Source organism: Nyctibius grandis, chromosome 1 (assembly GCF_013368605.1).
Source record: "Nyctibius grandis isolate bNycGra1 chromosome 1, bNycGra1.pri, whole genome shotgun sequence".
NCBI lineage: Eukaryota > Metazoa > Chordata > Aves > Nyctibiiformes > Nyctibiidae > Nyctibius > Nyctibius grandis.
The window spans coordinates 50848203-50864410 of NC_090658.1; the positions used below are offsets into that span (position 1 = coordinate 50848203).

Sequence of the window (16208 nt, forward strand, 5' to 3'; positions counted from 1 at the left end):
CCAGCCTGGGCCTAGCGATGGTCGAGAGCTGGATTCAGGAACGCACGGATCGGGATCGGGGGCAGCAGGAAAACAGACGGAGTCCTCCCTGGACACCGGCCATAGCAGAAAAAGAGCGAGACCCTCGTGATCCCCCCACTTTATACCGAGAATGACGTGTATGGGATGGAATACCCTCGTTGGTCAATTTTGGGTCACCTGCCCTGTCCGCTCCCCTCTGCAGCTGCGACCCCCTTCGGCTCTTCACTCGTAAGCAGTGAGGAATTCAGCAGTGACCTTGGTTTCTCTCAAGAATAAGTACAGCAAGAGCCTTTCTGCACAACATCCCTACCGGTGCCTCAGTGATAACTACAAACTTCGAGCGTTATCAGTCCTGGAAGCAGACACTGTCTGCAAAAGCATGCAGTTAGTTTCAGAAAGTGCAGTTACTTAGAGGAGACTTAGCTGAAAGTAAAAATCACTGAAAGGAAAATCGGCCTGGTTTAGGCCAAACCAGGACATAAACCAAACCAACCTTGATTAATGTTTTCCGTGAGTTTGAATGAACTTTTAAAAGCAGGTGGCGTGGCCAAAGAGAACATTTCAAATTGAGATCTACAAAGAGAGCGAACACAGGCGTGCTGGTCAGGAAGCGAGGAGCTGCTGAGCTAGCACAAGCGGCGGGCAGCCTGAGCTGTTTCTTGCCTGTGGTTTGTTCAGAGGCAAACAAAGAAAGGAAGAGCTTATCTGATATGCGTGTGTCCTTTTGCATGATATTTTTGTTATCATTTTCATTATTTAATAACAAATCCACAGTTAATGCGTGCGTAAAACACGGCAAGAGCAAGTTGCGCCAGAAAGAGATCAGCACTGAAATGTGGGATTTTCACTTTAAAATAAGCATACGAGGGAGAAAGATGGTTTGGAGTGTGTGTGTTTTTAATTAAACAGTATATATGTATGAAGCAGGAAGGCAAACTATGATGCATACATGAAATGAATGGACATTCAACCCCAATGCCAGATTCCTCCTTTAATTCCTGGAGGCATTAGGGTCGTTCCAGTCTTTCTGTCCTGCTGCGTGCTAGGCTGCCGGCTGGAGTTCAGCCCTCCTGAGTGATGGTCCCTCTTGGTAACTGCCACAGCTCTGTCGGAGGACAGGCAGGTTCCAGGTAGAAGAGGCAGTGCTTTCTGTGGATGCATGGAAAGAAGCAAGGGGAGCTTCTGTTTGGGCCACTTGTGAGAAAGTGTAGCACACAGTTACAAACGTGTGCACTACTACCTTTCCCTTTGTTAGATCCTGTTGATGTGTATACTTTATGCTCCATGCAAGAATTGTTGCACACGAACAGGGGAAGTCCTGGCATTGCTGGAGGTGATGGGAAGCTCCCTGCTGTGTAGAGCATGCTGTGGAAATAGTAGACGTAGACTACTGTCTCTACTAGTCTACGGGTCCAGTAGTAGTAAGGGGAGAAGAAAGGAGTAGTGGAGAAATATTTCTCATGTGAATGCATGTAGAAAAGTTTACTGCCCAAAATACTCAGGACCAATACATCAGTAATAGAAAAATTAATAACCAGCATTAGCTTGTATTTTGTTTGTTTATTTCTAATTCTGTAAATGATACCTGATTGGCATGATAAACTCTTGGTTCTGGAGTTTGGGTGTAAGTATTATTTTCCTGTTTATTCAGATGTTATTAATCAGTGCCTCTGAATTCTCAAATATTTGTTTTTGCATATTTCAGAATTAAAAGATTACAACAGTTCAAAGAGAGATTGATAATATTTAACAAAAATATATGTACCAGAAGTTTTCAGGAACAAGTGGATGTTCAAGAGAGCCAGTGTGTCTATCATTGAACCTATGCATATTCTTATGTAAAAATCTTACTATTGTGTACATCTTACAATGTAGAAAGCTTTATATATGCCATAATTATTTCTACACATCTGTAGAATGCTCTTACATTCAAGCTTCTTTACAATACTTTTTTTCCCTAATGTACATAAACCACAAAATGTTTAAGCTGCTTCTAAAACGCTGCTTTCAGTTGCTGTTACATTTTCTTAATTGTGTATTTTGTGAAGTTACAATATGTTCTTGCTGGTTTTAGAATCATAGAATCATAGAATGGTTTCAGTTGGAAGGGACTTTAAAGATCATCTAGTTCCAACTCCCCTGCCACAGGCAGGGACACCCCTCTTCTAGACCAGGTTGCTCAAAGCCCCATCCAACCTGGCCTTAAACACAGCCAGGGAGGGGGCAGCCACAACTTCTCTGGGCAACCTGTTCCAGTGTCTCATCACCCTCACAGTCAAGAATTTCTTCCTAATATTTAATCTAAATCTACCTTCTTTCAGTTTAAAACCATTCCTGTCATTACTTGTCCTTGTAAAAAGCCCCTCTCCTGCTTTACTGTAGGCCCCCTTCAGGTACTAGAAGGCTGCTAGAAGGTCTCCCTGGAGCCTTCTCTTCTCCAGGCTGAACAGCCCCAACTCCCTCAGCCTGTCACACAGAGTCCACGGAATCAACCAGGTTGGAAGAGACCTCTGGGATCATCGAGTCCAACCGTTGCCCTGACACCACCCTGTCAACTAGATCATGGCACTAAGTGCCATGTCCAGTCTTTTCTTAAACATATCCAGAGATGGTGACTCCACCACCTCCCTGGGCAGCCCATTCCAATGTCTAATAACCCTTTCTGAAAAGAAATTCTTCCTAATGTCCAACCTGAACCTCCCCTGGCGAAGCTTGAGGCTCTGTCCTATTGTCCTATCGCTAGTTGCCTGGGAGAAGAGGCCAACTCCCACTTCACTACAACCTCCCTTCAGGTAGTTGTAGACTGCAATAAGGTCACCTCTGAGCCTGGAGAAGAGGAGGCTCAACAACCCCAGCTCCCTCAGCCGTTCCTCGTAGGCCAGACCCTCCAGACCCTTCACCAGCTTGGTTGCCCTCCTCTGGACTCGCTCCAACACCTCAACATCTTTCTTGAAGTGCGGGGCCCAGAACTGAACACAGTATTCAAGGTGCAGCCTCACCAGGGCCAAGTACAGAGGGACGATCACTTCCCTAGACCAGCTGGCCACACTATTCCTAATAGAGGCCAGGATGCCATTGGCCTTCTTGGCCACCTGTCTTCATAAGAGAGGTGCTCCAGCCCTCTGATCATCTTCGTGGCCCTCCTCTGGACTCATTCCAACAGCTCCATGTCCTTCCTATGTTGGGGGCCCCGGAGCTGAATGCAGTACTCCAGGTGGGGTCTCATGAGAGCGGAGTAAAGGGGCAGAATTACCTCCCTCGACCTGCTGGCCACGCTTCTTTTGATGCAGCCCAGGGTGCAGTTGGCCTTCTGGGCTGCAAGCACGCACTGCCAGTTCATGTTGAGCTTCTTGTCAACCATCACCCCCAAGTCCTTCTCCTCAGGGCTGCTCTCAATCCCTTCTCTGCCCAGCCTGTATTTGTGCTTGGGATTGCCCCGACCCACATGCAGGACCTTGCACTTGGCCTTTGTTGAACTTCATGCGGTTTGCACAGGCCCAGCTCTCAAGCCTGTCAAGGTCCCTCTGGATGGCATCCCTTCCCTCCAGCATGTCGACCACGCCACACAGCTTGGTGTCATCGGCAAACTTGCTGAGGGTGCACTCAATCCCACTGTCCATGTCGCCAACAAAGATGTTAAACAGGACTGGTCCCAATACCGACCCCCGAGGAACATCACTCGTCACTGGTGTCCACTTGGACATCGAGCCGTTGACCGTAACACTTTGAGTGTGACCATCCAGCCAATTCTTTATCCACCGAGTGGTCCATCCATCAAGTCCATGTCTCTCCAATTTAGTTTTGATTGTGGGTTTTGTGTGTATGGTTGTAGCATGTATTTTTCGACATGGTAGACTAACAATTCGAAGGACCAATAAGTCTGCTTTAATCTGTGTAGAAAATAGATTTAAGTTACTTCTTTTTAACTCTGCAAATGTAGTTGTAAATCCTGTTCTGCTTGCTCCCATCTACAAATCTGACATTGAAAAAGCGTATCTGCGTAGATGCCTGTAGTGAAATAAAGGAGGGTAATTTAAGGACTGTTGTAGGATTTCTTATATCAGCTCCATGAGTTACTTTTCCGTATAAGGTTAAACCAGAGTTTTCACCCTCAGGTTACTGAAATGTTGGGATATCTGGAATGGAAATTAAACTCCTGACACGTAGACCGAAGTCTTATTTCAAATTGACATTTTATTGAATTTTGATGTGTATATTATGAAAACCACAACCTATAAAGGTTGGAATTGAGGAAGTATTTCCATTGAAGTCAAGGAATACAGACTGCACGCATGAGAAAGTTAAGGTTATTTTCACTGAAAACACAAATCAACCCTTGTAGAATTACAGTTCCTAATTTTACAGACTTTTCAGTTCCTAGTTTCTTACTAGAAGCAAAAAGTGTTTGCAGTCTGAAGACAAGCTGGAAGTAGCAGGCGTTTTGTGACAAACTTGTATTGATCATTTTTCATCCAGAACTTAAAAGGCAGATAAATTTTCATGACTTTCTGATGGTTAACTCTGGTAAATCTTCAAAATGCTACAGTCTTTATGAATGATTCTCCAAACACATGTTTTTTTTTTCAAATTCTATTACTATGAAATTAGAAAGACTTACTTTTTCAAGGTGTTACATTTTTCTTAGTTGAGCAAATTACAAAATTATATTATTTAGTCTGATTTTTCAATATGTGAGGCAATTGAACTGAAAAAATCTTTTCATTCATGTGCCAAATGTACTTCTTTATAGATGCATTATGATCTAAATTTACAAACTATTACCTAAGGTTAAACAATCAAAGTAGTGGTGTTTTGTTTGTTTGTTTTTCCCCCGCTTGCTAATCGTCTCATGCTCTTACTGATTTTAGGAAGAACCTTTTCTTCTTTACTAATGAAAATCAGAATGCTCACTTAGCGCTCTCAATTCGTGTGATCCAGATCTGGAGATTTTTGCCTGTAAGTGGGAATGTTGTTATTTGAGGCCATGATATCCACCAGGGACTCCAGCCTACGTGGATTAAGAGAAAGGGTATTTTAAACCAGGTTTGGGCTGGTGGGAGCTGATGTGGTGCAGTTGGTGTGGGGAGAGTGGCATGTGTGGTTGGCGCTCTGCAGGCGTGAGTTGTTGGTTTGTGTTCTGGTATTGGTTCCTGAAGGCTTTCATAGTAAACATTTGTAAGACATCTTGAAGGTTACAGTCACTGACTATCGTTTAAATTACTCTCTAGCTGTTTTTAGCATGTTCTGATACTGTGTGAAGCATAAAATAGGAAAATTGATCTTATTTTATAGCACGAATACTCTGCAGAAGAGGTCAGTGTTGTTTGGAGGGGAGTTTCTCTTCTGCTGAACCTAGGCTGCTTTTTGTGGAGAATTTACAATTGTGTTTTATATACACACAACACAAGAGAAGGCGGCGTATTTAAAGTCATTACAGCGGTTGTTACTCCTCTTCCCCTCAGATCTCATTAAGGCTTTTGTACTTGGAGTGGGTGCTCCCTTTGTGGCAGCCTGGAGCTTAGTCCCTCAGGACAGGCGTGCTTCTTTCCTGCCCTCCCTCGGCAGGCCTCGGCACTCGTGGGTTCACATCCCTGCGGCCAGTAGTTTTGTTCGGGGGATTTGTGAAGAGTATGATCTGATTGTAATTTTATGAATTTGGGGATGTATTTATGATTGTGTCAGGGATCTGAGATTCTGAATTTATCTTCTTTTTCAAGAATGTGTACTGGAGTTTTCTTTTTGTTGCAGATATTGTAAAGGTGTTTCACAGAATCACAGAATCACAGAATGTTAGGGATTGGAAGGGACCTTGAAAGATCATCTAGTCCAATCCCCCTGCCGGGGCAGGATTGCCTAGACCATATCACACAGGAACGCGTCCAGGCGGGTTTTGAATGTCTCCAGAGAAGGAGACTCCACAACCTCTCTGGGCAGCCTGTTCCAGTGTTCAGTCACCCTTACAGTAAAGAAGTTTTTCCTCAAATTTAAGTGGAACCTCCTGTGCTCCAGCTTGCACCCATTGCCCCTTGTCCTGTCAAGGGATGTCACTGAGAAGAGCCTGGCTCCATCCTCTTGACACTTGCCCTTTACATATCTATAAACATTAATGAGGTCACCCCTCAGTCTCCTCTTCTCTAAGCTAAAGAGACCCAGCTCCCTCAGCCTCTCTTCATAAGGGAGATGTTCCACTCCCTTAATCATCTTCGTGGCTCTGCGCTGGACTCTCTCTAGCAGTTCCCTGTCCTTCTTGAACTGAGGGGCCCAGAACTGGACACAATACTCCAGATGCGGCCTCACCAGGGCAGAGTAGAGGGGGAGGAGAACCTCTCTCGACCTGCTGACCACACCCCTTCTAATACAGCCCAGGATGCCATTGGCCTTCTTGGCCACAAGGGCACACTGCTGGCTCATGGTCATCCTGTTGTCCACTAGGACCCCCAGGTCCCTTTCCCCTACGCTGGTCTCCAACAGCTCTGTCCTCTGTTTTGATAACTGAATTGCTAAGGCAATGGAAGCATGCACGTGAAAGCAGTTTATTTTTCTAAAGTTACTTAAGTAACTCCAGTATTTTAAAATTGCACTTGATTTTGGTGTTGCATAATAGTTCTTGTTGCTTTTGCTGCCACTTGCGGTGAGAATGCTGAATTTGATGCTCTACGAGAAATACCAGTTCACTTTCTTCTGTCTCCTTCCACCCGGTTTCTTTATCAATGTATCATCATGCATATCTCAGAAATAAGTAATTTTAGAGTCATAATCATAGTCATAAATTCCTTCCTGGCCATTTCTCCCAGGTAATGTTTATGTGTACTCCTGTAGGGGTCTTTTTGTACACAGTATCTTGCATGGATATGCTTTGCTTCTACTATTTTCTATATGACAAATCATTTTTTTGACTGGATGTTGTTCTGTTTGGGAGGAGACAATTTAAATAGGCATGTATTCAATCAGCTTGTTAAACAAAAGAATATTGATTGTTGCTGGTGTCTAGGTATTGTTTAATACAAGGAAATTTATACCAATAATGTAATCAATTAATATTCTTTCTTTCAGGTTTAACAGATGAAAAAGTGAAGGCCTATCTTTCTCTTCACCCCCAGGTACTGGATGAGTTTGTGTCGGAAAGTGTAAGTGCGGAAACTGTGGAAAAATGGCTGAAAAGGAAAAATAACAGACAGGAAGGTAAGTCCTTTTTATTTGCGATTAATATTTAGCTTTGAATAGCTCAGTTCTTATTTTTAAAATTAAAAAGGAAACCGAGTCTTGGTAAAACTTGACTGTTATAAATTTTATGTCTAGGTTCCACCATTTTTTGAAAGGCGAAAGAGGTTAACAATTTTTAAAAATATTTTTTCAGGCTTCTGGCTTTTCTATTTTGGAATATACTGGTATTTGTTTTGGAGGTTCAGTTTACCCATTTTGAGTTGCAAATACTATTCCACCAACCCATAATATCTGTTACATTAGTGTATGTTTTGAGAACATAATTTGGTCTTCTTGGCTCTAAAATTGGTAAATTTTGAATTAAAATTATGCAGTACGTGAAGGATGTAAGCCTCAGTAAAATGCCGGATATACCATCTCAAAAGCTCTTACTTGCAACACGTATTAAGTCAATTTTAGATACGAACGTTGACACAGAGGTTAAAGCTCTGTGTTGAATTCTGGAGCTATTTCTCTTGAGTTGCTTTTGGTATAATCCCTCACTTACTAGACCCAGAAAACTGTTCCTTATGAGTCGGCCTGGGTTGACAATGATTGTAAATTTTTTCATGATCTTAAATTTTGTAAGTTTGTGTGCAAGCATAATATTCATGCAATTCTGACAATGATTTGCGATGTACAAAGTAAAATGCAAAAGAGATTACCAAGAAAGTGAAGAAAGAAACACTGATTTTACTCTGCGTGTGCATTGCTCTGTGGCTGACTTGTAAGGTGTTTGGGGTTTAAGTTCTGGTGATAATTCCCATTTTAAATAGAGGAGCTATTGCTACTTCCTAGGAGATAACTGAGTGTTTTCTGCAGAATTATAGAAAGAGAAAATGGTGGACAAGGGACAGAAGAGGCTATATCAAGCCAGGTTTTTGGTGGTGATGACTATATATCTGATACTAAGGTGGTGGTACATTTTTGTTAGTGTAAAGAGGTTACCTAATGGAAGAGTAGAAATATGTAGCAGTAGACCACATTTTTCCTACTTATTTTGTGGTTTACAAACTGCAGCACTGCAGGATGGCTATCATTATAATCCACAAATGCAATCAGAAAAACAGTGTTATGAATCAAGTGAAGGTCAAGGATCTTGATGCTAAAACTGAATGAATGCTTTGTATAACATTTTGGCTTCAAGAATCTTATATTGCTAAGTGGAATTTATTACCAGTTGCTCAAAATTTCCCCTTTTTTTGGGGCGGGGGGGGGGGGGTGTGACCTGAAAATACATTTTTGTGAAAGTGCTCATAAAATTTTTTGAGTCAACCACAAAAGCAAAGTAACTGCTGACCATTGTCTTAGTGAAGTTTTAACATGAATAGCTGCAATGGTGTGATTTGTCCATTCTTTTCTTAAACTTTAAAACTTCTGGTTTAGGGCTGAGTCACCCCAAACTGTTGAATTAAAAGTGTCAAGCCATTATCATTCAGCTTTGTATCTGTTATCGTCAAGCAGGTCTTTGCCTTCCCTGCTACTTCTCTTTTGCTGACAGTGATCTTTAAGGTGCCTATATTTATTACACTAAAGGCAGTTATGCAGATGAGGCTTTTTTTAGTGTTGGATTTTTAGATGAAAATGAGCAGAACCAGATTTAAAACTACACTTGCCGAGTCGAAAAGAAGAATTTGAATGTGTTTTGTTTATAGAATGAAGCAGATACTGATTAGCCTTATCTGTGATTTCCTTCTAGAAAGATAAAGGCTATAGCCATATAAAATGTCTCTGATAACAAAACATCTTAATTTGTCAGAATGCAACATTTTTAGGAAAGAAACTTGCTTAGATGATTTACTCAGTTTGCATTATGTATGTACAAATCCTACTGCCTGAGTAATGGTGGCAGTGAGAAATGAGGAGAAGATGGAACTGATTCGTTTGGTGTCAGCATGGATCTTTGGTGACTTAAAGAGAATATCTAGCCTGAGTCACTTTACATCAATAGAGGTATAGTTTTCCCTCTATCCCTCTTGCTTTAGAGTAGTCTGCTTTACAAATGTTCACATCATGTAATGTGATACAGACAGAAAAATAAGCTTTGTTTTTATTAGAAAGTTGCCAGGCAGGCAAAAGGCTGTTTTGAGATCTCTGGCTTAGTGTCTGTACTCTTACACGTTGGTGACGCAGCACAGTCATTAACCTATATGCAGAAATTGTGTCCTGTCTGATTTACTGGCATCCAGCTGTGTGGACTCTTCAGCCAGAAGTCAGTGGGCCTGCAGCCAGGGTAGTTTATCTGAATTTCATTAGCATGAAAGTAAACTGAAATGTCTGATTTGGACTTAAATGGACCAAAATTTATCTGTGACTGAGATTCACTGAATTAGTTACTTGATGGATTTTTTTTTTTTTAAACCCAAACTATTAAAAAGGGAGGCAATCAGTAAATACTGTAGTGTTTAAGGTATAACTATATCCCAAAATATCATGAGTTGTGTCATCAGTGTGTACCAGATAAATCTTGTATCTATCACAGTAAATGTTAGATTGAAAGTTGTACATGACAGGTTGATGGTGATCTACCTGGGATTATAAGACTTTTTTTTTTTTTGTAAATTTTTTTTTTAGTACATTGGAGAAAACCTGCAAAGGTAGCACTGGTAAGGAATGCTGCTCATACTGAGATTTGGGTGTTCACTGCAACTTTTTGAACTCTATTATCTACCAATAAAATACAGGCTCAAAACATACCCAGGTGTTGCATTGTTGCACACAGCATTTCCAAGCAACTCTATTCGTAATAAACTAACACTTGAGTTTTAAAGTTTTCATACCCAGATCATGGCTAAATTAGGCAGGACTCTGAATGAAATTGGAGCACAAACTGGACTGCTTCTCATGCAAAGTATTTTTGATTGGTTTTTGCAAGCAAAAGTTAACCAAGTGAGAGGGTGTCTTGATTAAAGAAGCTGATTAGATATTTCAGGGTTCATTTTAACTCTTCTTCAAAGTTATTTATGTATTAGGTATGGAAGAAACTTGTTTACAGATTAAGTCTACTGCTTCTAGTCTAAGGTCTGGTCTGTGCTTCGTGCATTATGATCTCATGGGATGTTTTATGAATTTTATAGATCAGAAAAACATCTTCATGTAGGCACAGTAAAAAGTGCCTTTGCTTGTATATCTAATCTTACTTGAGGTGCTGGTGTAAGTTATACCAATAAGATACATGATCTTGCTTTAAAGAATCATTAAAGGTACATCTCGATAGAAGGAGATTTTTTCAACGGACTTTAAGAGTTAATCTGTCAGGAGGAGATCTTTTCTTTTCCAGATGCCTAGATATAATGCTCTCAGAACTCACAAGACTTCTTCCATTTGTCCTCTTCCATATCATTCAAGCAAAAGTAACAGATGATTGTAGCAAGAGCCATAAGATTATGGAAGTTTTAGGCTCTGCTGGATAGATCCTCATCTCCCAACAAGTTTCTCAGAAAAATATTTATGAACTCCATCCTTAATTATATTATTTGAAGCTTCACCGCCACAAGAGTAAGAGGAGGCTAAGCACATTGGTTATAAGCCAGATGTGCCTCTTTTTACACTGCTGATACTAAATTTCACAGGTTTATTTCCTAATTTTTTAATGGCATTTTTATATAGGAAGAAAGGACAAACTGTACTGACACAGAATTTCTACATGGAAAGCTGCCTCTTGCTCTGTGGGAGCAAAGTTACCACTTCACTATGGGAATGGCCCTCATGTTCATCGAAGTGCATGATCATGTGCTTAATTACTGATGAATCTGGACACATCAACAACAGCTTTATACATTATTTTCTTCCAGCAATACTTGCCAAAACCATGTAAAACTATGTATAATAGGAACTTAAGGTGCTTTGCTACCATACAAATGCTGTTGTTAAGTAATTCTTAAATACAACTTTTAAAAATTTTTTAAATGGAAAATTGTGTGTAGAACAGTACATTCAGTACACAATATGGCACTGATTATACACAGTCAGAAGTTACTGTCTGCTAAGTGCAGTGGACTTACTGCATTTACAGGAACCCAAAATGCCATAATTGACCTGTTAAAAAAAAAAAGAAGAAATTAGAAAATTAATTTCTTAATATAATAGCGTGATATTGTTGTAATGTTTATTCAGGATGTATAGACCTCAAGAAGATATCACATAATTTTTCCTGGGCTTTGAAAAACAATAGGATTGATTGTCTTAGGGTAAGTCCAAGGTATTGCCATCCTAATACTAGTATTTCCATTTGTGGACTTTGTAATGTAATACTGTGCTGTAACCTGCTGTACATTCAAGCAAGAAGAGAAAGTATTATGTAATGTGACCAAAATATTTAGCTTTTTCTGATCTTTCCTTACATGAGTTGTTTAAGCAGAAATATGAAATGACTTTTAAAGTAATCTTACATATATTCTTTTGTGGACCGTTGATTTTTCCTGTTGTGCTTTACTGTATCCATTAATTTCCTGTCAGTGTTAAATAAGTGCTGTTCACTAGATATGCTGTTGCTAATATGATGCAAATGATTAAATGAGTATATTTGGTTGTTTCAGTTAAAGGACATTTGTGAACTTTCAAAGTACTTTTTCTTCTTTTTTATTTATCATTACACAATCAGAGGGTACTCATTGCTACTTTTATGTAATTACTGTAAGCAGTCTGGCTGACTGCAGTGTAAAATGTAATTTGTAGAATCATAGAATGGTTTGGGTTGGAAGGGACCTTAAAGATCATCTAGTTCTAACCCCCCTGCCATGGACAGGGACACCTTTCCACTAGACCAGGTTGCTCATTTAAATGCATGATTTTCTCATGGCATATCTCTTTCTTGTGTTGTTTCTCGTGAAGCAAATAGGACAACTGTGTGTGGGTTCAGAATTCAGATTAAGCCCTGATTCTGTCCTTTTTGTAGCTCAGCCATTTCGTGTGTCACGGTTTTCCCCTTCCTTTCTACTACGTGCCTTAGAAGTGGGCAAAGATGGCAATCAGATTTGGTGCACTGGATGGCTTCAAGTTTGGCAGAGGACTGGAAGCAGTCTTCTCTGCATACACTCATTCTAATCATTTGGAAAATCACCGTAGCTTCCCTTTGGTAGAAAATTGAGTAGGCTTCACGATTAAAGACATCTGCGTAAAATTCCCCCTCACCCACATGTTCCTTTAGGTCTTCCCAATATACTTATATATATAGATCTCAATATGCTTTAGCAATACCTGTGATAGCTTTCAGTGACCTAATTGAGAACAGAGAGGCTAGATCTCTGTTCAGGTTAAACACGTTTCTTTTTCTTCTTACTTTCTCGTCTGTGCTGATCTGAAAGTTTTGGTGACTGAAATTGTGCTGGTGTCTGAGATAGTTTGTTTAAGCCTGATACCTTCTGTGGTCTTTAGACAAAGAAGTCTTTTTTCCTTTTTGATCTTTTTTTTTTTTTCTGTACTAGAGAAGGAACTGGAGGAATAGGATCTGTGGCAAAAGACTTCGTCATACTCAGACTTTGAGACTATATACAGAGAGAGTTTGTTTACTAGTCCTTTAAGGCTGATACTAAAAGAAAACTTTGCTAAGCGACATCATTAAAATGTAAAAAAAAGTTCTGTGATCTAAAATAGACTGAAAATTGTTTATTTTCTGGTGCTGCGGTTCCAGATATTGAGATTTCATCATAATGTGCTTCAAAGTTTGCTACAGTCCTGTGAGAGAGAAAGTAGTGAGTTTTGGAGAGATGGTGTGTGGCTCTCTTTAGGGAGCAAGTGTGTACTTGGCTATTTGTTGTTAAGCAATACTAAAGTATCCATTTCTACAATAAATTGTAGTTATTTCTTGTTTTGCTCTTTTAAATAGGTAATTCATTCCTGGTTTTAAATGATGCTGTGTAGAGGAATGTTATTTGCACTTCGGCTAACGTTGTTAAATATGCAAAAGGATGTTGAAATAATGTGTATTTCCATAAGCAGGGATAGAATATATGAAAAGATAAATGTAAGCAGGAAGAGCGTATGCTAAATATATATCGTCTTGCTGCTAGAATTAAAAAGAAAAAAAAATGAGCCTCTGCTTGATTTGTTAGTTTTTGAGAACTGTGCATTTCCACGCTAGCTAATCAGAAATACCTGTTCTGTAGCATAGGGTAGTAGTTGTAGCACTGCAGGTGAAGGGCACTCAGAAGCTGGACACTATCACTGTTGTGATACTCCACAGCTTGCTGCAATTCTGACATCTCCCCAGCCTAGGCAAGATGAACTGTTATGGCAGTGTGTTAATGACCTCCTTGATTTAAAATTAGGGTGTCTTAACATTTCATTGATGCTGCAGACATGCTGTTTCATTCTGATGCAGCCCTGCTGTGCTTATATTTGTGATATCCAAGCAGGGGACAAATACTTGCCAAAAAGCAAGAGTGAATGTGGGAATGATTTGAGTAATGTGTGACTTTGCACCATTGACACTGCAGTAGTAGCTCTTAATGGTTATTACCAGACCTCACTGTTTACATATTTTGATGCCTTTCTTGGAGTTTTTTTTTAATTGAAATAAGACAGAAAGGATGAATCCTTCAGTCCTATTCCCCACAGTACAAGTGGCATAATTGCTTGCCCTGTTCTTACTCTTCCCTCAGCACCTGCCAATGGCCAGTTGGAGACAAGATGTTGGGCTAGGTGGTCTTGCTAGTCTGAATCATGTAACTGTTATGATGCTGACAGGTGCTACTTTTCTGGAATAATATCCAGACTGATAAAAGTTGTCTTTATTGTGAATGTTTTCCTCAGAAAAGCTGCAGTAATATCTGGGGACCTGACTGCATAGACCCTGTTCCTCTGTGTGTTTGATATAGTCCTTACTTCTGCAGAGATAAACTGATCGGTAGACTTTTGTAGGGAGTAGTTTACAGGTTGCCATTTTTCACGTGTCTAGAAAGTGTATGTTGGTGTATCTGTCTTTCAGAGGCAGACAGGTGAAATGATGGCACTTCCCAGAGCTGTGGTAGAGCTCTACATGGGAATGCTGTTTAGTCCAGATGGTGAAAATGACATACATCCATCGCAGGTACAGAATAATTTTGGAACTGATTTCTGGGGAGGCTGTTGTATTGTGCCGTTGCTTTTAAGAATTATTTTATCGCTGCATCATTTCCCGAAACAGACAGTACAATTGTCCAAGGTGAAATTTTCTTTGCTGTGTGTCCAGTTCAATGGGGTTTTTATTGTTTTCCCTGAGTTAATCTGAAGAGAGCCAGCTTAGAAGTGGGTCCATTTTGGCTGTGAAAATATTGAGGAGGACATATTAGTGAAAAAGTTTCTCTCTGTTGTGTTGTCAGGCTGTTCCTTTGGGCAGAAAAAAAAGGTTAGTGGAAAGGTTATGTAGGTCAGATCAGGAATTGTTTTTATGTACTCATAGTACAGAAATACGGAGCAGTGGCCTCTTTGTAGATAATACTGAGGTCTTGAGTGGTGATGATATGTGTCTTGATGTTGAACCAGTTACTGATTTTATTTGTTATTTGAATGGCTGTCACTAGCAAGCTCCAAACAATTGTGAAAATAAGCCTGGTACATTAGTTAAATGTTTCTGGATTGTTTTCTTCTAATTTGGTGAAGTATATGAGACTTTATTATCTGAAAAAATTTTCTTTGAGTGGGTCAGGTGAAGGAGATGATTTTTCTGTTTCTCTGGAGCTCTCCTGCATATTTAGAATTGTTTAGATGGTCAGAGATTTGCAGAGGGTAATCCTTTAAGGATGAGATGTTTGGCCTTAGGAAGTAGACGTCACTGCTTGGTCTGAGTTTCCTCTTGAACTAATTATGTTAATCACATTATATCTAGAGCAATTATTCTCAACATGTACTTAAACTGATGTTTGTTGTGTCTTTGTTATAATTAAGAGTTGAATTAAGAGTTTTTATGTTTTTTTCTGTCTACTCAAAAATATTACTCCTTATTTATAAGCCTTGTTTCACTGAAAGATTTTCTGCCCGTATCTGCTAGTTATATTAGAAAGTAAACAGAGTCTGATTTTTGTAATTTCTCAATCTTTCAAGTAAATTAGGGCATGGAACTTCTTTTAGTATCTTACTGAGAAACAGGCTTCCCAGTTTTCTTATTATTTCTTATCAGTTTAAATTTTGAACCTTGCCAGATTATCAGTGTCTTCTATAAAGTGTGGGCAGTGTAAGAGAGAGAGTGTTTCAATAATGGGTTCAGTAGTATTATGTGCAATACAAAACCATTTCCCTCCTATGCAAGACAGTACTCCTTAATGTTGTCTGGCCCTGCTGCTCTTTGTTTTTGGATTGTTTCCCTCCTGTACATGGGATCTTTTGTTTTAGAGTAAAAAGCAAGCAAGCAAAAGAAAAAAATAACCTCACTAGTTGATGAAGAATCTTCATTCTGACCACATGTGTGAAGACTTTTTAATAATGATTATTTATGGTGATGTAAGCTAACCTGTTTTACCTGCATTAAAATGGAGTAGGAACATTCCCATGGTCTGTAAGCTGAGAAAGTAATAAATAAGAACAAGGGAATAGTCATTAACTTTTATAGGACAGTAGCTTTTTAATCCAAGTATAGAAGTATTAACTTGGGAAATGTTGACTAGACAAAGCCTGTAATCAAACATTGACCAATAAGGATAAAAAGACAAAATGTAAAATAATTATATATGTTAGCATTGCTTGTTCTGTCCATTAAATGAGACTTGCATCTTTGGTGAAAAGACAGTACGTGATCATGCAGTTTGATAGTCTGTTACACTACATGTGCACAAAGAAAGGATGAGTAACATATTTATTCAAGGATGTTCTGTATGACAGTGGTGAAAACTCAGTTCAGCAAAGTTCTTAATACCTTGTCCATATATAATATATATGTAAAAATTCTGCTATCTCTTTTATCTCCCAGGAAGTACAAGAAGCCCTGAGGATGAGTGAAAATTCATCTTTTACTGTGGAGATGGCTAGTTGGATATAAATGATAACACCATACTCACGGATGATTTTAT

The 16208-nt window shown here is 39.5% G+C and overlaps 1 protein-coding gene across 1 annotated transcript in view; it reads left to right on the forward strand.

Moving 5' to 3' along the window:
- Positions 1-16208, forward strand: part of PDE10A (phosphodiesterase 10A) — a 204881-nt gene that overhangs the window by 82811 nt on the left and 105862 nt on the right. The window contains exon 2 of the mRNA XM_068402835.1: positions 7075-7203. Coding sequence (XP_068258936.1) covers positions 7075-7203 — 129 coding nt within the window. The remainder of the gene's footprint in view (positions 1-7074; positions 7204-16208) is intronic.